Genomic DNA, 21,011 nt, shown 5'->3' on the forward strand with positions numbered 1-21,011 from the left:
TCTCTCTCTCTCTCTCTCTCTCTCTCTCTCTCTCTCTCTCTCTCTCTCTCTCTCTCTCTCTCAGCTATAGATATTAGAGGGGAGAGGCTGACCCCAATACCCCAATGTGGAAGAGAGGAAGAGGGGGAGAGAATAATAAACAGAGGGAGAGGGGAAATAGAGAGGGGATTTTCTTTTTACTAATATAGAGAAACAGACCTGGAAGGTGAATAGAGCGAGAAGGAAGGAATAATGTAGATAGGAGGGAAGGAAAGAGTGGAGGCATGTTATTGGTGGAGGGAATAAGGTGTGGAAAATGAGAGTGGAGTTGGTGGAAGGAAGGTGTGTGGAGTATGTGGAAGGTTGGAATTAAAATAGAGGTGAAGAAAAATTGGGAGGTGGAAGAATTTGATAATGTAGAAGAAGAGGAGGTGAGGAGGAGGAAAGTAAAATGAATAAGTTGAAGTAATGAAGAGCAGCAAATGAAGGAAGAGAAAAGGGGAGAGCTAATACTGAAGGAATGAAGTAGAAGAAGAAGAAAAATAAGATTGAAGGAATGAAGAAAAATAAACTTTGCAAGGAATAGCAAAAACTGAGTAACTGAAGGAGAGAAAACAAATTTGAAGGAATGAAGAAGAAGAGCAGACTTAAAGAAATGGAAGAAGTAGATATTGAAGGAATGAAGATGATGATGACAATGTTTGAAGTAATAAGAAAGAAGAGCAACAGACTTGAAGGAATAGAAAAGAGATGCAGAAAATGAAGGAATGAAGAAAAAGAAGAAGAGTAAACTTAAAGGAATGAAGAAAGGTAAAGGTGAAGGAATGGAAAAGAGAAAGAAATACTGAAGGAATGAAATGAAATAATAAAACTAATTTGAATGAATGAAGTAAAGGAGAAAAATTTGAAGGAATAAGGGAATAGAAAACTTGAAGGAATGGAGGAAAGGAAGAGCAGAAACTTAAAGAATGAAGATAATAAATGCATGTTTGAAGGAATAAAAGAGAAAAAGAGTTGAAGGAATGTAGAGGAGGAGGAAGATGAGAAAAGTTGAACTGATAAGTTGGAAGAACAAAGAAGAATAAGAAGAAAGGAACAAAAACTGACTGCACAAGAATTAATGAAGTCAAACAAAGATATTACAGTAACAAAAAAGAGGAGCAATTAAAGTCATTCCACTCAGGCATTGATTTAGAAAAGCCTTATCTTGCACCATCCCAGTAAACAGATACTACACCAACACCTGTCTTTTCCTCCCTTCTGGCTAACCATTACCCATTTCATTCCTGTCCATTGAAGATTTGAGTATATCCAGCCCTTGCAGTGACACCCAGACACCTCCCTTGCTTCTTATTTTCTTTCTTTGCCAATTTGATCTATAGAAGAAATGTTGGAAGGAAAGACAAGGAAATGAGATTGAAATGAGTAAGAGATCTAGAATGCTGGGAAGAATGTAAGGAAATGAGATTGAGGTAAGTAAACAATGCAGGTGGAATGTGAAGAGCAGAGAAGATAAAGAAACAAGGTTGAAATGATTAAACAGTATAGAAGAAATGGGAAGCAGAAAAGAAGATGAGGAAATGAGATTGAAATGAGGAGTGTATTTGATAAGCATGAGGCAACTGACTGAATGAATGAGTGAATGAATGCAAGTGCCAGGTATCAGAGGGCACTGGGGCACTAAGGCATTGCAGGAGGAAACAGAAAAAGTGTTGGGAGTTTAAATAAGAGAGTAAAGAAGTGGAAATGTTAAGTTGTAAGGTTTTTGGCACTGTGTTAAGTGTTGTGGCCCTGAGGATGTTTACGAGGACTGTTGTGTGTACCATTATGTAACCTGTGAGGGCTGTGAGCACCAGAGTGGCCTTCTCACACACACACACACACACACACACACACACACACACACACACACACACACACACACACACACACACACACATGAAGTTATCTTTATATTACTATCTTATTTTAACTTTTTTTACAGTCTTTGGTGTTCTATTTTTGGTGTCTGGTGTCATGTGTGTGTGTTGCTATGGTGTCTAAGTTTTGTATAGTCCAACAGGTTACCCTTGCATTATTTCTTTGTATTTTCATATTTTTTATGAATCTGTATCTTATTTTGTGTTGACATATGAGTCGGTTATTGTGGCATCTCAGATTTATCCTGTCGATCAACTTATATTATTCCATTGTAATTTCACATTTTTATGAATTTATTTATTTTATTTTTTTGTTTTTGTGTTGCCAGAAGTCTGTTACTGGGGTGTTATAGGGTGGTTCACGAGACTGTTCCTCTCCACCAGGGGCTGACAGGGCTAGGATCATGAATGGTGTGTGTATGAGTATGTGGTGCTTTGTATGGGCCACCCCATGCGAGATTGCCAGCCTTATATGTAGGTAGATTGATATGACTGTTACTGTGGTGTCTCAGATTTATTCACTCCATCAAGTTACTTCCTATTGTTTCATATTATTTTCACATTTTTTATGAATTTATTTAGTGGTGCCCTGTGACTTGCTGTGGTGTCAGAGTTTCATCCAATGACTGCCACACACAGACAGCTGGAGGAGCTCAGCCAATGTAGAGTTCCTGACCAAGCTTTGCTACCTGGTGGAGGAACACTATGGTGGGGAGAGCCGGTGGACGGAAGGCAGGTGTGGGGAGGATCTGTGGCAGCACTGCGGCCACACCCTCTCCGAGCCCCTGCTGGAGGCTGTCAGGCTGGGCAAAGACAAGACCAACCTGACAGAGTGCCTCGCCTCGGCCTATGGCTTGACTCCTGCCGTGGTGGCGGCTGCGGCGCCTCCCAAAGTGCGGCCACGGCCATACCTCGCCCGTGAGTCCCCATGTGCCGGGTGTGCTGCTCAGTGCCACTAATACCAAGTGCCACCACTCTAGTGAGGAACTAATACTGTGCTACCTGCTGCTGTTTATAAAGAACTAATGCTATCTGTCACCATCCTAGTGAGGAACTAATACTGTGCCTCCTGCTGCCTCTAATGCTGTCTGTCACCATCCTAGTGAAGAACTAATACTGTGCCTTCTGCTGCCATTAATGCTGTCTGTCACCATCCTAGTGAAGAACTAATACTAAATCTAGTGAGGAACTAATGCCAACCACCACCATCCTAGTGAACAGCTAACAGTGGTATCTGCTGCACTAATGCCAATTGTCATCACCCTAGCAAGGGATTCATACTGTGTTGTCTGCTGCCACTAATGCCATCTGTCACCACCCTAGTGAAGAACTATTACTGTGCCATCTGCTGCTACTAATGCCAACTGCCACCACTCCACTGAGGAATTAATGCCATCTGTTGACATCCTAGTGAGGAATTAATGCTGTATCATCTGTTGCCTCCACAGTGAGGAAGTAATGCCATCTGCACCACTCTGTTGACCAACTAATGCCATCTGTTGTCATCCCATTGGGGATCTAAGAGTGTGCCATCCACTGCTATCTTACCAAGGAGCTAACTTGTTTTGCATGAACACATTTAAAGTACTAACATTGTGCTTCCATAGACAGTGTTAAGTTCACTTTTACATGAGGAACTGAGAATATTGTCCTGTATGGCAAACTATCACATTTGTCGGGCATGTTAAGTAACATGAACACATTGCTCATTTTCTCACACCACATGAGTGACAAAGAATCTTGTGCTGTATGGGAAACTATCAAGTTTTTTAGTCTCATGAACTAACACACCCAGCACTTTCCCACACCACTAACTTCACCTATCATGGCATATGTTGATAACTAATTGAGAGGAACTGAAATCAGTAAGCACATATGCACCATGCTAATCTGTCTGTCTGTCTTGAGGCATTGGCTGGTGTGAACTGTGTGATATCTGCTGCCACCACTGTATTCTTACTCCCAGGGGGCTGCCATTATGAGCTGTGGGTGTTGAGGTATTGACAGGCCTCACTGTGGTCAGTTTTGGTGTTCCCCTGTGAGTGTTCTCCTTGAAAAGGTCACCAACCATGGACTTGGGTTCCCTATCCTGTACCTATGCTTGGTGTGATGAACTGTCTGTTTGTGAAATGAATTGGAAAGATTAGGAAACCATGAAACTGGTGCTGTAATTTTCATTATTCTAAATTAAAGGAAATTTTAGGAAAACCTTACTAAATGTACAAAAATAGCTAAAAGTTGAATGAAATGCCAGTCTTTAACTTATTAAGAACCTATTTCTTCCTATCTCTGTTTTTAATTTATCCTTAACAAGCTTCAACCTGCTATTTTTCCTCCTGTCCTGATTACTGACCCTAAGGACATTGTCCATCATCCATTTTATATCTATACCACTTATAAACCTCAATCAGATTCTCTCTTATCCTGTGTCTCTCTAAGAAATTCATTCCCATCCTGACCTATTATTTCTCACCCTATCCTGATCATTGACAGGTTTTTGTTTATAAGTACGTCACCTTTGTTATATCCCCTATACCACTTACAGATCTCTGTCAGGTCTTTTCTTAACCAAGGAATGTAAATTTAAAAGCTTCAGTTTTCTTTCATAAGGAATACTCCTCATCCCCCAATTTCTTTTGAGTCATTTTTCTTTGAACTGATTCTAATATACCTATATCCTTCCTGTAATATGGGGACCAGAACTGCACAGACCTAGATGAGGTCTGAGCAGTGCCAGATATAACTTTAATGTAACCTTGAAACTTACTTTTAATGTTCTTAAAGGTTTGATTAGCTCTATTCTTTTACCTTCATTTTATATCCTATCCTGATCACTGACAGGATTTTGCTTACATCACCCTTGTTCTACCACTTAGAGATGTCTATCAGATCTCCTATCTTACATATCTAAGGAATACCTCCCATCCCAACAGAGGGTCCCCATACCCGGCCGGAGCGCCCCGCCCACCTGTACCCTGAGATGGTCCACCCAGCTCTGAGGGAGAAGGGCCGAGCCATGCCCCAGCGCACCCTGGACAAGCAGGCGCGGGTGAGTGTGCCAGGAGCAATAATATTAATAATAATAATAATGAATGGTTTGTTGATTGATGTTTGTGCAGGCTAGGGGATAAAATTTACCGTGGGATTGGGGGATTACATGTATTGATAGTTTTGTTAATACTGATATCAATCTTAATAATAATAGTAATAAGAGAGTGAGAAGGAAGAACTGGGAGGGATAGGGGTAGAGGGAGGTGAGGCTATGTGTTGGGAGTGAGGGAACAAGAAGTACTGGGTTGGGGAGAGGGTGACAAAGGTGTTGGGAGAGAGGAGTGGGAGACTGGGAGGGTAGGGCTTGGTAAAGAGAGAAGTTAGTGTAAAGATATAAGAGAGGAAGGGAAGAATACTTACAGATATGAAGAAGAGGATGAGAAGAAAGAAGGGAATGGGTACCGAAGGAATGGTAAAGAGGTGCAGTGATTGAAGGAACAAAGAAAAGCTGATTTGAAGGAATGGAAAAGGAAACAAAAAAATTAAAGGAATGAAGAAGAAAAACAAAGGAATGAAAAAGAGAAGCAAGAATTTATGGAACTAAGCATTTTTTTTGGACTGTGAGGAGATGGAAAGAAAGGAGGAAGAAGGAAAGGATAGGAAAAAGTTATTAAATTGAGAGGGAAAGGAGGAGGAAATGAAGGTATGAAAAGTGACTGGTAAAGGATGTGAAAAGAAGAGAATGATTATTTTGTGATATAGAAAGAGACAAAGAGGAGATGGGAGTATTGAAAAAAAGTGAAAGTGACTTGTATCTAATTTTGGTTTATTGATTTACTGAATTAGTGAGTCAGTAAAAAATAAAAATCCTATATAGTGGCTTTATACTGGATAAATTTCTAAAGGAGAGAGAGAGAGAGAGAGAGAGAGAGAGAGAGAGAGAGAGAGAGAGAGAGAGAGAGAGAGAGAGAGAGAGAGAGAGAGAGAGAGAAATACATACTAGAAATTGCATCTTAAATATTCTCATCCAACCTTTAAGAGAGAGAGAGAGAGAGAGAGAGAGAGAGAGAGAGAGAGAGAGAGAGAGAGAGAGAGAGAGAGAGAGAGAGAGAGAGAGAGAGAGAGAGAGAGAGAGAGAGAGAGAGAGAGAGAGAGAGAGAGAGAGAGAGAGAGAGATTGACAATACAAGTAAGCCATCTCTTTAAGGTACAAGGAACATAGGTATATATTTCATAGGCATCCAGGACATCTGTCAGTCCTCCTACACAGTGACACAAAGACCACTCCCCCACATTTAGAAATCAACAAGGAGTAGCTACATTTTACCATTCATTGTTAACTGTTGAGACTATAAACTTATGTGATGTTACATAAAAACATAAAATCATAGGAACATAAGGGAAGCTGCAAGAAGATACTATTTGTAACTGTGGAAGAGACTGGGTAAGTTTATGTGATGTTGAATAAGAAAGCCTTTAGGAATGAGGGAAGCCGCAAGAAGTCATAAGACCTACACATGGCAGTTCCTTATCTGTAGAAACTGTGGTTAAGTTCATGTGGCATTACATAAGAAAGCTTTAAGGGAAGCTGCAAGAAGCCATCAGGCCTACACTTGGCAGTCCCTGTACAAAAGGTACATCCATCACTCCTATGGTTTAAGTTGGTTTTCAGACTCACCAGTAAATGATTAAGTTGATGTGACAATGCAAGAAAACCTTTAAGAATATGAAGAAAGCTGCAAGAAGCCATCAAGCCAATATGTGGCAGTCCCTTTATAAAACATGCATCCACTACCCATCCCACAAAGGACTATATTATGAAACACTTCTGCCCACACCTCCACTACTTTCAATAGACTCATTGAAGTGACTTGGGAATTTAGGCGGGTTTTTACAGTTCTAGTATCAGATTAACAAGATTTCTACATTATTAACATGAGAAACAGTCTTGAGAACCCACCTAATCATCTGTGGTCTTCGATAATAGTCATGGTGAGAGAGCAAAGCGTTTCTGAATACAGGCCTAATAGTAAGAATTCAAGTAGGCTTTTAGAGACTGAGGAGTGCAAGTAATGAACCTATTCACTCCTTATTGATGTGCTGCGGTGGTGTTAGTCAAGAGGGATTTAATGGAGCATGTATTGAAACGGAGGATTAAAGTGCTTTGAATCTTTATGCCTGGAGTCTTACAAGGAGAGAGAAACCAATAGTAGTCTTGTGAGCTCTTACTGGTACAACTTCTCAGACTTCATAGATATAGTGTGAGTTTAGAGCATGATTTCAAGAGACAACACAAGTTATGGAGTAACTCAGACTTTCATATACTCCCCAAGTTAATATTTTGGTCCATTGAAGTGAAGTAAAAAGTGTAATTTCATGATTAGTAGTTGAAGGGTTATACTTTGGCTAGCTGTGGGAGTGTAAAGTAAGCAAAGTAAAGTAAATCTATTGCCATATCAGAGAAACTTACATAATCTAACAGTAGCAAGATAGGGAATTTTACACATCAACATTTTAATCAGTACTTGTCAATATCATACCATCAACAACACCATTACATTTAACATTCTTATTTTTCCTTATCAACTCAGACCAGTGATGTGCAAACTGTGCAGTTCAACTGTCACCAAAATGTGCCACCTAATATTCCCTGATGGGTGTGTGTTCTTCAATTTGTGCCTTGTACTAAGCCTGCACTACACTGACTTCAGGCTTGGTGTGCTGTCACTTCAAGATGTACAGTCATGGCCAGAAGTCTTGTAACCTGTCGCTCTCACTTCTACTGTGTTTAGCATCTTCCTTCAGTCTTGTAATCTGATGCTCTCACTTCCACTCTGTTTAGCATTTTCCTTCAGTCTTCCTTGAGTCTTACATCCCCTGATCTCTTTGGAACCTTTCACTTCTCAGGTTGTGTAAGGTGACAGACAAGCAGCACGTTGGAAGACTTATGGTTGAGACAAAATGGTTAAATTAGTGGGAAAGAATGCAGCATGTGAACAAACTTTTGACCGTGACTGTACATTCAGAATAAAATAAAAAGGCTTATATAGTCCCTTAAATTAGTGGAAAAGAATATGGCAGGTGGACAAACTTTTGGCTGTGACGGTGCACCCAGAATAAAATAAAAAGGCTGATACACGCCCTTAAATTAGTGGAAAAGAATGTAACAGGTGAACAAACTTTTGGCTGTGACTGTACATCCAGAATAAAATAAAAAAGGCTGATATACCCCCCTTAAATTAGTGGAAAAGAACATGGCAGGTGAACAGACTTTTGGCTGTGAGTGTACCTTTAGTGCACCACTCAGCAACAAGGTTTGGGAATCTCAGGTTTAGACAGTTTGTGAGTCTCCCCTACTTAATAGATTTCCCCATGCCATTTTGTTTTGTGTTCTTGAAATTCATTTCTTATGCTTGGAAAACAAGATAAAAATAAAATAGAATCATCATCATCATTGGAACATCAATTGGCCATGATTTTGAACTCCTCTGTTTAATAGGGGACTTTTTTTTTATTTATTTATTTTCTTTCCCTCCTTCCCTCCCTCCCTCCCTCACTGGCCACCTTTGTGAATAAAAAATCACACAAACACACACACACACCACCCTCCCCACTACATCACCACATTACCATAACACTGCTCACTCCCTATTCCTGTCACTACTTTACATGATTTGTCAGCACTCTGGGGTCAGCAGCACCAGAAGTGGAGGCAGGATATTTCTTAGGCTTCTTTTTTAATCCCCAAGGTCTCACGCACGCCACAGGGAACACACGGAAGGTCATGTGGTCAACCTTGTGCTGGAAACAAAGAGTGGCTGGGAAACTCCTGTGATTTTGTATCATATTTATTCATTTTATGACTATGAGGGATGATGGTGAAAGTGACAGGGGTTAGAGAAGTTTTCAGGTTCTATGTATTAGTAATTTAGAGGTTGGAAAAGAGCTGCAAAGTAATAATTAAAAGCTTCTTTAATTTAGTGCACCAAACCAATGTAGCGTGTACCCTTTTAGCCATGTAAATAAATACAACTGGGTAATTGTTTGTGTATCAATAAGTTGACTTAGTTATGGAACACACACACACACACACACACACACACACACATTCTTGCAGCAGTATTCTTAGCCCTGTGTGAGATTTCTGGCCTGGTGTATAGATAGGTAGAGAGAGGGAAGGTAAAAGAGAGGGAATGGTGCCCTTCTATGTTATCTGCCAGTAATCCACTTGATACCTGTAAATCTTGGCATGGGTGAAGGGAGGCCTAAGGAAGAGGCTCATCCCTCCTTGTCACCCGATAGACTAAGCACTTCCGTATCACGTCACAAAAGCTGTAGATGGACAGGTATGTTCATTGATTATTTATTGATCACAGATTTTTAAGTTATCAGCCTCATTATAGAAGTGTGCTGAAAATAATCCTAAAAACACGATGAAGCTGAAAAGTTTAATGCAGAATTTATAAGACATAAAGAAGGGTTTGCATATATTCAAAGGTAAACCAAGAAATATGAAACCAAGATGCTCAGTTTGAACTTCAGCATTAGAATTGGTTACATTTTCACATTTACTCTGAATAAAACGTAGAACATGATACAGTAAGGCGGTGTAATCAAGAAAAGCATTATATTAATCCTTTTTATCACTGTGGCCATTCATTGTTAGAGACAATAGTACATGAATGTCTGAAAAATTTGTAATGGTTATGGGAAAGTTTATCATCTTATACTGCCCTTCATTGAAAATGTTAAGTTTATCGCCCATTATCACTCTGCCACATGTAGGTCTGATGGCTTCCTGTAACTACCCTTATTTTCTTATGTTTTTTTTTATGTTCTTATCTTGCAAGGATGTCAGTACTTTACCAAAGTACTGAGCACCTGCAGGCATTGGTGACCAGGGAGTACTATACCTTTCACTCTCATCATTTGTGGCAGATGGCCAGTCTTGCTCCTCCCACTGTTCTTGCTGTTTCATCCTTGTATTTCTCTGCCTGCCTCTTGCTCTTCCATCAAGGATTCAATACAGTGGAATGCACATCTTTCTCTTTCATCACTTGCAGCAGATTTCCAGTCTTCCTTGCTTCTCCCACAGATCTTGCTATTCCATTCATGCACTTCTCTTTCTGCCTGTTGCTCTGTTATATGGGACTCAATACACACCCTTTAAGTCTAGCAGGAGGTGTCACTGTTTGTTTGTAACATCAGTGGTGCGTCAGGTTACCGATGAGATTACCAATGACTCGGAGGGAAGCCAGACAAGTGTGGAGTGTGGTAAGCTTTTCCCTCCCCCTCCTTCGTCCTCCAGTCGTCTAAGTATCTCATCACATTCCCCTCTCCCCTGCCTCCAGTCTGTGTGTGTGGTGTGGAGAGGCTGGTTTGGTGTGTAAACTGTTTGGAATCATACAAGTGTTGGCCTGGAAATTGCACTGTGATGGTTTTCAGACTGTTAATTCTGTCTGTATTGGTACAGTGTGTGAAGCATAACATTGGTCTTTGTATTTGTCAAAATGATGGGTTGACACAGTGTGGTGGTTCTGTGTGTAAATTGTGCATATCAAGGGATTATACAAATGTTGGCCTGGAAATATCATTTGAGATAGTTAACTGTCTATATCACTACAGTGTCTGCTGGGACCATAACACTGGTCTTTGTATTTGTAAAAGCGATTGGCTGACACAGTCTGATTTGTTGTCTGCTGAAGTAATGGCAAGTGTAGTGCACCACATGATGAATCTATTGCTAGTGGAAATAATAGCATAAAAAAACTGGCATTAGTTCTAGTTTATACTGTGCCAGATTAGCTCTAGGTGTGGCCAGCTTCAAACAGTGCATGATGTGATATGCAAACATTGAAACAGAAAGCAGAACACTACAAGGAAGAAAAATGTTTGTATCTGTAAGGAATGTGATGAAAGGGGACAGCAAGCATAGGAGTGAATAAAGGATCTGCATGATGGAGTAATTGCACCAATACTCATATATGCCAAGGATATAAGAAGTTAAAATTAATTGGATGAAAAATGTGTTATGTGCTAAGAAATGACATTAGAAGTGTGTATGATGGATTTTGTATGTCAAGTAGAGGTGAATAAATTAAATGTGTAGTGGCTAAGGTGGTATAGTCACAGAAAAGGCAGAAAGTGAGATGAGTAAGAGAGTGTGAATAAGTATGACAGATGTGGGAAGTGCAAGTGGACTATCTGCAGTGAAATGGGAGAAAGGAGTGATAGAGTGTGTAAAAAGAAGAGAAGAGAGGAGAATAAGAGGATTAAAGGATGCAAGGACAGGAATGAATGAAGACACTCTTGTATATGGAGATGGTGGATGTGAAGTGCAAGACAATGATAGATGCAGTGATTGCAAGAGGATAAATTCCAGTGAAATGAGAGGACAAAATGATACAGGGTGTGAAAGAAAGGCAAGAGAGGAGAAAGAGAGGATTAAAGCATGCAGTGACAGGAATGAATGGAGACTTTTTTTCATGGACATTCTCTTGGAGAACTGAAAGGAACAGGTGTCAAATATAGGAAGTTAAATGAGCAGCAACAAAGAAATTAATTTTGAATAAATGTTTTATGAATGTGTGATGCTTTGTCTGGGCTGCCCTATGTATGATTGCTGGCCAAGTGTATTAAAAGAAAAATGATAAATAAAAAAAATAAAATAAAATAATATCTGTGTGATGGTCATGGCTTGACTGATGCAGAGTCTTGTGCCCTGAGTCACTGGCTGTGGGTTCAGTTCCTTCCAGATCTGCTTTTATATAAACTTTGAGGACATTGAATGGACATTTGGAACCAGAAGTGGCCTTGATATTACTTGTTTATTGTTATATTTAGTAATTACTCTTATTGATGTGTGTATGGTGAAATGTGGTATCTCTCTTGTATTGGTGTATTTGTCATGGATATTAATTGTATTGATAGTGTCAGATGTGTCAGTGACAGACTGTGTTGAGTTGATGCAAACCTGTTATCTCTGTGAAAACCACAACAAAACAAAGTGCACCCAGATGTTAGCCAAACCACATGAGTCTGTTTTTTTTAACCCAGTGCTCTGTTCCTCTCATCATCACTGTGCAGAGGTTGTCAGTGTTATAATGTAAGGGTGCATTTTTTTAACCCAGCACTTTGTTCCTTCCATCATCACTGTGCATAGGTTGTCAGTGTTGTAGTGTGTGAAGCAAATTTGATAAGAACAGCCAGTCAGTCAGCCTTCCTGGTACCAAGGAGGCATCATGGTGCACTTCCTGCTGCCCAAGATCCACAGGCAGCGCAAGAAGGTGCGGCGTGAGATGGCACGGCAGAAGAGAATGCTGGACAGTCTGGGCCTTCACCTTTCCAGGGAGGCAGAGAAGCAGGAGTCTCTGGGGGTGTCTAGGAAGTCATGGGATCCCCTTGGAGAGCCTCACTCCCTCCTGATGGAAGAGTGTCCAGCTGACAACCTGAAGCACTCCTCAGCCCTGATGGATGACTCAGGGCTGGCAGGAGTCCCTTCGAGTGTGGCCCATTCCCCACCCACAGAGGCAGGTGATGGGGTGGAGAGATAGAGGCCTGTATTCAGAAATGCTACACTCTCTCACCTCAACTGTTTTCAAATGCCACAGATTATTAGCTGGGTTCTCAAGAGTGTTTCTTCTATTAATAGTTTAGTAATCTGATCAGTCTGCTACTAGATTCATAAAAACACACTTAAAATCCATGTAACTTCAGTTAGAACCTTTCAAGAGTCGTGGCAGTGTGGCACTGAATTGCTGCAGAATATGGTCCAGAGAGAGAGAGAGAGAGAGAGAGAGAGAGAGAGAGAGAGAGAGAGAGAGAGAGAGATGGTAGGAACAGTGAGGAGTACGAGTAAGATTGGAGAGAGTGGAAGAAATGTGCTTGAGGGAATGGAAAAGATTGTAGAGTAGAAAAGGAATGGAGAGAGTAGATTAGATGTGATGGAGGGATGTAGAGAAGTGGGGAGGATATATAAGGGTAGAAAGTAGTTGATTGAAGGAGTATAGGAGGGTATGTAAGAGTGGTACATTGGTAAGGTGTGGTGGAGGGACTGGGAGAGATAGGGAGCGTATATAAGGGTAGAAAGGAGTTGTTTGAAGGAGTAGGGGAGGATATGTTGATGGGGTGTGGTAGGGGGAATGAGAGGGGTCATGGTGGGGTGGTGTATACTAGTGACACTGGTACTGTAGAGTAGAAAACAGTAAATGCTAACATTGTGATGCTGAATAATTTATTTAAGCAACTAGAGGAACTGAGAACAATGGTAACAGAAGATATACACTGATTTCCATTGTTGTTGCTTGCTTGTAATTTTCTATAAGCCTTCATACCTCATTTGAACATTACTATAATTATTGATGATTCTAATGCATATCTTTCCTCTGTTTGCTGATGTTTACTGTTAACTTTGAGTCAATAAGTACACAGTTGTGGGGGTTTTATTTCTAGTGAAGTGTGTTGTGCTACCATTATTAGTGGGTAACATTGATAGTAGCACCACATCAAATCCTGTAGGCCAAACAAGCGAGAATTTAAGTATTTAATTATTTGTACATGTATTTTATGGATCCACAGTCATCCCGCATTAGGTGCTATATTAGTTTCCACAGCTTCACTTTTCCACAGACTGCTGATGACCACAAATTCAAACAGTAACTGAGGTGGTGATGAGAGGCATCCTACCAGTGCTTATTGCTTTTTCCTTAATTTTTTTTTTTTTTTTTTTTTTTTTTTTAGTTAATTGATGAATAAAATGTTTGCAACCATGTACATGCAGTTTTCTTGGCTTCAGCAAGGCTTTGGGGGCACAGAGGTTTTCTTAAAGGGAACACTAATTTTCTATGGATTTTCCTTATCTATGGGTGTGTCTTACCTGATCTCTGTGGATGAGGGATGGCTGTACTAATGTAATGGTGTGTTTCTATTACTGTTAGTGGCATCAGCTTTTTAATGTGTAAGCAGTACCAGTGTGACTGATTTTTACCCAATAATGTTGATGTTTGTAGTATTGAAATTAATTATCTGATTGGTGAAGTTATTACTTAGTCTGAAGTGAATATTCCTCATCCACTTAGCTGAGGAAATGCATCAAGAGTTTACTGAAGTCTTGTTCCCTAGTCTGGTGTGAATAAAGGCTAAATACAATAAATACAGATCGTGTTCCAGTTGCCCATGTAGTAGTGTCACAACGTCCAGTGGAACATTCAGTAGAATTTAATACCATTACTTGGGAGAACTGTACAGGCATTCATTACTCCTTGGCCAGGATTTGCCAGATGTGTAGGTGTTTGTCGTGCAGCTGTCTCAAACCAAGGCCATTATCTCTCTCTCTCTCTCTCTCTCTCTCTCTCTCTCTCTCTCTCTCTCTCTCTCTCTCTCTCTCTCTCTCTCTCTCTCTCTCTCTCTCTCTCTCTCTCTCTCTCTCTCTCTCTCTCTCTCTCTCTCTCTCTCTCTCTCTCTCTCTCTCTCAGTGAAGGCTCTTGTTTACTTCAGTTTTATGTGTGAAATGCTGGTGTTTGATTCTAGTTGTGCTGTGTGGGTATATTTTTCTTCTCAAGGCTTATGTTACTTTTTGGTGCTACTTTGTATGAAGCTAAGATGAAAAGTTGCTAAACGTTTATTGTGTCTCTTAGAATTTGACTGCAGGACTTATTATTTCTATCACCCATTTACCCTTACATGAGTACATAACCTCGGTGGTATTTATCATTTATGCACAAACCAGAGAGTGAACTGATTAAAGTCTTCTGGTATTGGGTAGCATATACAGAAGAAGCTTGATTTGACTCATAAGATTTCATAATGAAGGCACTGCATACTCCCATTACCATGTATGCTCCAGTGTCAGTCTTCCTGTTTTCCAAGTTAGATGAACCATCAACTCTCTGAATCCAGTAGCCTATTTGTAATCTTATTTCTGGTAAATTTACATGTATTCATTCTGTTTCATGGTTGCTCTCTTGGGTTGTGTACTGAGTCTAGTAAAATACTTGCCTTAAAAGTCTCTAATTTCATGAACTTCTGACATGCAATGGACTGTTTTACAAATCCTCAGAGCTTCCTCAATAATCATTGCATAAAGTAAACTCATCTTTTGCATCATATGGCAGGAAATATGTACAACTAGAGTGACTGCTGTTTGAATGTGCATTACTGAATTGCTCCCTGTATGTAACAATTTCAATCTGCTATAATGCATCAAAATAGTGACTGTCAGTGAGTTTTTGGTTGCAGCAAACTGGCCCTACCCAAATTATTCCTTATATCAAGGACTAACAAACTGGCCTTGCCCAAATTATTCTTTATATCAAGGACTTAAAAACTGGCTTTACCCAAATTATTCTTTATATCAAGGACTTACAAGCTCATCTTACCCAAATTATTCTTTATATCAAGGATGTACTGTATATAATTCCACCAAGGCCCTTCTGATTAATGGACTTTAATTAGTTGGTTTGGTTCTGGGACAGTGCAACATCTCAGCCCAACCATATCATAGGTTCCATTTATCTATCCTTGCTGTGGCGACAATGACACCAGTATGTCTCCTATCTGTCTTTTTATGAGCTGGTCAATTGGTGCCTTGTAGAACCCTGTCATGGCCACACTGTTAGGGATGGGTAGTGTCTGCGTATAAATCCTGTTTATACTCCTGTTATTCATAGTCACTGAGGTTACGTTGTATTATGAAGCTAATGTATTATGAAACTAGTGTATTATGAAGCTAGTGTATTTTAAAGCTGTAAGTTAATTAGTTCCTGTACTGGTGTCAGATCACTCCAGCCACTCACCCTTTACACAGCTCTAGTTTATTGCTGAAAAGTGTGAAAATATGAAAGTAATTTTATATGATTCCTTTTTACTCTCCTGCTCATCTTCATAATCATTTAGGTTGCATTGGCTTATTCCTCCTGCCCTCCATAGTCAGTGACTTTGCATTGTTTTATCATTCTTGTGTAGTTTCTGCTAACCTGGTATTATTTTTTTTCCCTCAGCCTGGACCCATGCCGGGGGTGCGGCCGCCCATGGGAGGAGCAGGAGGCATCGTTCCTCCACCCCAGAGCAAGGGTTCCGGGGCCATGGGGATCATCATGCCTCTCTACACTGTGGGCATTGTAGTCTTCTTCGTCTACACCATCATGAAGGTCAGTCTGGAGCTGTATTCTGAAATGCTCTGCCCTTTAACCATGACTATTTTCTGAGGCTGCAGAGGCTGCAGAGGCTGCAGAGATGATAAATTCAGGTTTCAAGTGTTTCTTATGTTGACAATGTAGAAATCTTGTCAATCTGTCACTAGCATTATAAAAACACTTAAAAACCTATGTAGCTTGAATTAGAGTCTTTTGAAAGTAGTGGTGTGGAGCAGAAGTGTTTCAGAATATGGGTCTGGGTTTGTGTTGGAAAAGACTTACAAAAATATAGTCAGGTATTTTATTGACTACATTGTTTTTTACATCAAATATAATTATGACTATAAGATTGGACCCAGCAAATTACATTATTAAATATTTAAGAATGCACATCATACCAAACACACAAATTTTGAGATTAAATTGAATATTAAACATCTCAGTTTTGTATACATTAATTTGACAAAAACAGAACACATATGAAACTCATAAGTAAAATGTCATATATCCTTTTTTTAATTAAACATCTTAAGAGACACTGAGAAATTAATCTGAAGACTCATCATTTATCTTGACAGCCCAAATTATTCCATGGCTCCCAGTACCCTGTCTTAACCGACAAGCTTCTTAAACTCCCACCATCTCATCTCAACAGCCCAAATGCTTCTAATGCACTACCATATCTTAACCCACAAGATTCTAAGTCTCCCACCATCAAATGTTGTCAGATCAAATGTTTATCACTAATCTCCACTGCATACGTATAAGACACCCTTTCTCCTTTGTTGTATGTTATCTTTCACCCTATCCTTACCCAATTATCCCCTGTCTAACACCCTGTCTCCCTCCAATAATACCCTGTCTAACACACCTCTTCTCCCCATAATGTCCCATCTTACACCCTTTCCCTCCCATAATACCCTAACACATCTTTTCTCCCCATCATGCCCTGTATTACACCCTTTCCCTCCCATAATACCCCATCTAACATCTCCTCACCCATCAGGTCCTGTTCAAGAAGGGACATGACGATGACAAGACCCTCAAACTGATTATACCTTGTCTTGCACCCCTTCTTTCCCATCGTGCCCTGTCTTACACCATTTCCCTTCCATAATACCCTATCTAACACACCTCCTCCCTCATCAGGTCCTGTTCAAGAAGGGACATGATGACGACAAGACTCCCAAGCTGAAGGACTTTGGTCTGGACCCCGAGTATCGAAAATATGTGTTTGCCGAGGAGTACCTGGACAACGCAGACGCCTCGACCCGCGACCAGATCCGGCGGCAGCAGCGGGAGGATTCCAGGACGGCTCGGAGGAAGTTCCAGCAGGAAATGCACCCAGGAGCCACAGACACTAAGATTGGTTAGTGTGTGTGTGTCTGTGGGTTGTGTGTGGGGTGGTATTCAAGAGATGAGATAGTAGTGGATCTATAAATAAGTAAATGTGTTGTGATATTTATGCATGTCAGGTGTATTTTGGTTTTATAAAAATTTTTTGCTTTGTTCCCATTCTAGTGTCAATTTTGAGGTGTTAGGATGTATGTTAGGGACTGAGGAACTGCCATGCATTCTCCTTTGTAAAATGATGCATATTAAGTGTAATAATATGTGTGTGTGTATGGTATATGACTTTGTATACAGTGCTTTCAGTGCCATAAAATCAGTTACTTTCCCAAATAGAAGTACCTATGAGTGTGAGACAAGGCTCTGTAACTCTTTGTGTCTGAGTGTGCAAGTGTGCCTGTGGGGTGTGAGACCTGTAACAGTCATGTGTGGCTGAGTGAGTGTACAAATGTGCCTGTGGGTGAGAGACAAGGATCTGTAACTATCATGTGTGTGTGAATTTTATTATGGAAGTATATCTGTAACTCACCATTTTGTGCTGATGGAGGGAGTGTGTGTGTGTGTGTGTGTGTGTGTGTGTGTGTGTGTGTGTGTGTGTGTGTGTGTGTGTGTGTGTGTGTGTGTGTGTGTGTGTGTGTGTTGGGTGCACTGTAAAGTGAAATCATAGCAAAAGTGAAAGACCTGGGAAGTATGTTTGCCTCAGTTTGTGTGACATGACAAGTAGACATTATTACAGCAGGAATCACAAGTAAAAAAAAAAAAAAAAAAAAAAAAACTTTGTTCATTGTGGTATACAGACTTGGCCAGATAATTATTTGGTTGAAAACTTAATCATGGAAATGGTGGTGAAGAGAGAAACAAATGAGAATATTATTGTTTCTCTGTTTTTGTTCACTTCTCTTATTATGCTAGAATTTTGTCTGTCAGTGGCACTTTTTGATGTGTTACCTTGTGTCGGTCATTCTTGAATTCTGGTTTATTCGTATAGATTTTGTCTCATCCTTCCCCCTTAGTCAGCCTTCCTGATCTGTTTGATATTGATCTCCATGGATTGTGGAGTGGTGTGGGTCTTTTTGCCTTAAAGGTGGACCATGAATCCTTTCCTATGAGTTGTAAAGCAGATGTCTGGTTACATTGTGGTCAGTTTTGATTAAGCAAGTTGAAGCAATAGGGAAATGCTAATAAAGCTGAGCACTAATCAAACTTGCATGCACATCAATGGCAAGTGAAACATATTCATACTGATGTGTGTTGTCTTAGGGATGATAGTTCACCATTGCATTGTGGGTAGTAATACATTTTTTCCACAATTCACCTATACCCAATGCACTGAGAAAGATGCAGTGTTATATTCTGATATCCATAAATGTTGTAATGTATTAGTTGATGTGGTAGATAAAGAAGTTATGAAAAGCACTTAGGTGTGGAGTTATGTTGTTGCAATGTGTTAGTTAATGTGACTGATTAGGAAGTTTTGGAGGCACTTAGAGGTGTGAAGTTATGGTCTTGCAGTGTGTTAGTTAACATCACAGATTAGGAAGTTTTGGAAACCACTTAGAGGTGTGAAGTTACGGTGTTGCAGTATGTTAGTTAGCATCACATATTATGAAGTTTTGAAATGCACTTATGGGCACAGTGTTCACTCAGAGGTATGATGTTCACTTAGAGGCGTGGAGTTGACTGGAGGAGAGGAGAAGGCAACACAGTGGTGTGGAGTGGTGCTTAGGCCCATATTCTGAAACACCTATGCATCATACCTCCACTACATTCAAGAGGCTCTAGTTGAAGCAAAACAGTGTTTTAATGAGTGTTTTTATGGTCCTTGTGACAGATTAAAAAGATTTCTACATTATTAACAGGAAAAGATAGTCTTGAGAGCTGGGCCAATCATGTCTGTGGCCTTTGAAAAATAGTCGAAGTGAGTGGGCAAAGCGTTTCAGAGTATGGATCTAACTGTTGCACCAACACAACACTTCACCTTTTTGTTTTGTCTTAATGCTGCCATAAGGAGCCAGAGGGAGCCGGACCCAGAACAAGATGAACACTAATGGAAAGAAACTTGGTATGTGATCTAATATCTCATTCCAAGGCTTGTTTTTTTTGTATATATAATTTTGTCTCCAGTAATTTTTTCATATAATTTTGTCATGGTTAGTATCTGATAACTTTTTGTTTTGTGCTCTTGCTTATTTTTTTGCATTATGTTTTAATTTTGTGATTATATGGAAGCATCAGAGAATGTGATTTTTTTGTTGTTTACTGTGGAAGAAGTACTGAGGAGAGAGCCACCATACTCCAGCCTCTTGTCATACCATCATTTTGTCTTTTCACTCAACATATTTTCCATTCTGATATCATTCATTGTCTTTCTCAGCTTCCCAACCTTTTCACCACCACATCATCTCATTGTTCTACTGCTCACATTTATCACATCTCTTCCTGTTTGATCTTGCTGTACTCTCTCTTTACTCCTTCATTTATTTCTGTTTCATCTTTCCACACTTTTTTCTTCTTTTCCATCTTGACTATCTTTATCTCCTCATCTTCTACTACTCTCATCTGTATTTTTTCCATTACCTTTTTGACCATCTGTATCTCTTTTATTTTCAATCATACCCTTTCTGTCCTTTATGACCATCTCACCTATTCTTATCTCTTGTATCTTCTCTCATTCATCAGCACCTCAACCATCTATAGCAATTATTCTCATGTCTCTCTTCTTCATCACCACTTCAGCCATCCTTATCTTTGTTACTTAACCTTTCTTATCTCTGTTACTCACCCATAATGCATCCATCCACCCATGCTGCTCCAGGGGAGTGGTACCTCCCAGAAGGCTTCCTTACCCAGTCTCTGGATCAAGACTCAGACAGTGATCTCACTATTGGTGGTGCCAACATAAATGAGTCCCTACAAGAGACTTATCGTGACCGCCTCCTAGCTGGGCTTAAAAGCAATGCTCGGGGCTCTGTCTTGTCCAGACAGGAGGAGGCTGATGTCTTTTCAGGGGCAAGACAAGAGATATTAAACCTTTTAGGGACCAAGTATGGATTTTACTTGGAACAGCAAGAGGAGGAGGAGCAGCAGTTTGTGAAGGCTGCATTAGAGGAGCTCAAAGCTGGAATGTCCTCAAAGAATGATGATTACTACAGTAAACCACCACCACCACTAAGACAAAACACACTGGACCTGTCTGTCCTGAAAGATGATTCTGCCTTGGATGAGAAGGCTGGTGAGAGTGGATCAGAGACAGAAGAGGACTACCCAAAGAAGGGGCTCCAGGCAAGGAGCAATACACTTAATCTTTCAGAGTTTAAAGAACTTGTTGAGTTACAAGAAGAGGACCAGTGCTCTCAGCCAGCATTTCTGGAGGAGCTGCAGGAAGGTCTGAGGAGGAGGGGACTGAAGTGGACACTGAGTACAGAGGATGATTTGAGTCCGACCAATGAGGAACAAAGTCAGACTGAAACCTCAGAGAATGTAGTAGATACACCTCAGGAATCAGAAATCACAGCTCCCTCTGAAGATACTCCCTGTGAAGAAGAGAGTGGTGGACAAGGTGACTCCATAATGCATAAGCTTACACACAGCTTTCAGTTTTAGTGCAGTCATGAGCTTCCCTTTATTTTGGCTGTCTAGTG

General features: G+C 40.2%; 1 protein-coding gene across 11 annotated transcripts in view; it reads left to right on the top strand.

Annotated features, from left to right (window-relative positions):
* The window catches only part of LOC135113328 (mucin-2-like), a 69,654-nt gene that overhangs the window by 17,177 nt on the left and 31,466 nt on the right, over positions 1-21,011 (top strand). For 4 of the 11 annotated variants that reach the window (XM_064028554.1, XM_064028558.1, XM_064028555.1 and 1 more), the window contains 6 exons: positions 2,538-2,816; positions 4,832-4,947; positions 15,886-16,035; positions 17,170-17,389; positions 19,379-19,432; positions 20,186-20,929. In XM_064028554.1, coding sequence (XP_063884624.1) covers positions 2,538-2,816; positions 4,832-4,947; positions 15,886-16,035; positions 17,170-17,389; positions 19,379-19,432; positions 20,186-20,929 — 1,563 coding nt within the window. Of the gene's footprint in view, positions 1-2,537; positions 2,817-4,831; positions 4,948-10,194; positions 10,271-12,050; positions 12,418-15,885; positions 16,036-17,169; positions 17,390-19,378; positions 19,433-20,185; positions 20,930-21,011 lie in introns of those variants that run through there. The other 7 variants (XM_064028560.1, XM_064028561.1, XM_064028562.1 and 4 more) reach the window with 4 other exon arrangements.

Source organism: Scylla paramamosain, chromosome 25 (genome assembly GCF_035594125.1).
Source record: "Scylla paramamosain isolate STU-SP2022 chromosome 25, ASM3559412v1, whole genome shotgun sequence".
NCBI lineage: Eukaryota > Metazoa > Arthropoda > Malacostraca > Decapoda > Portunidae > Scylla > Scylla paramamosain.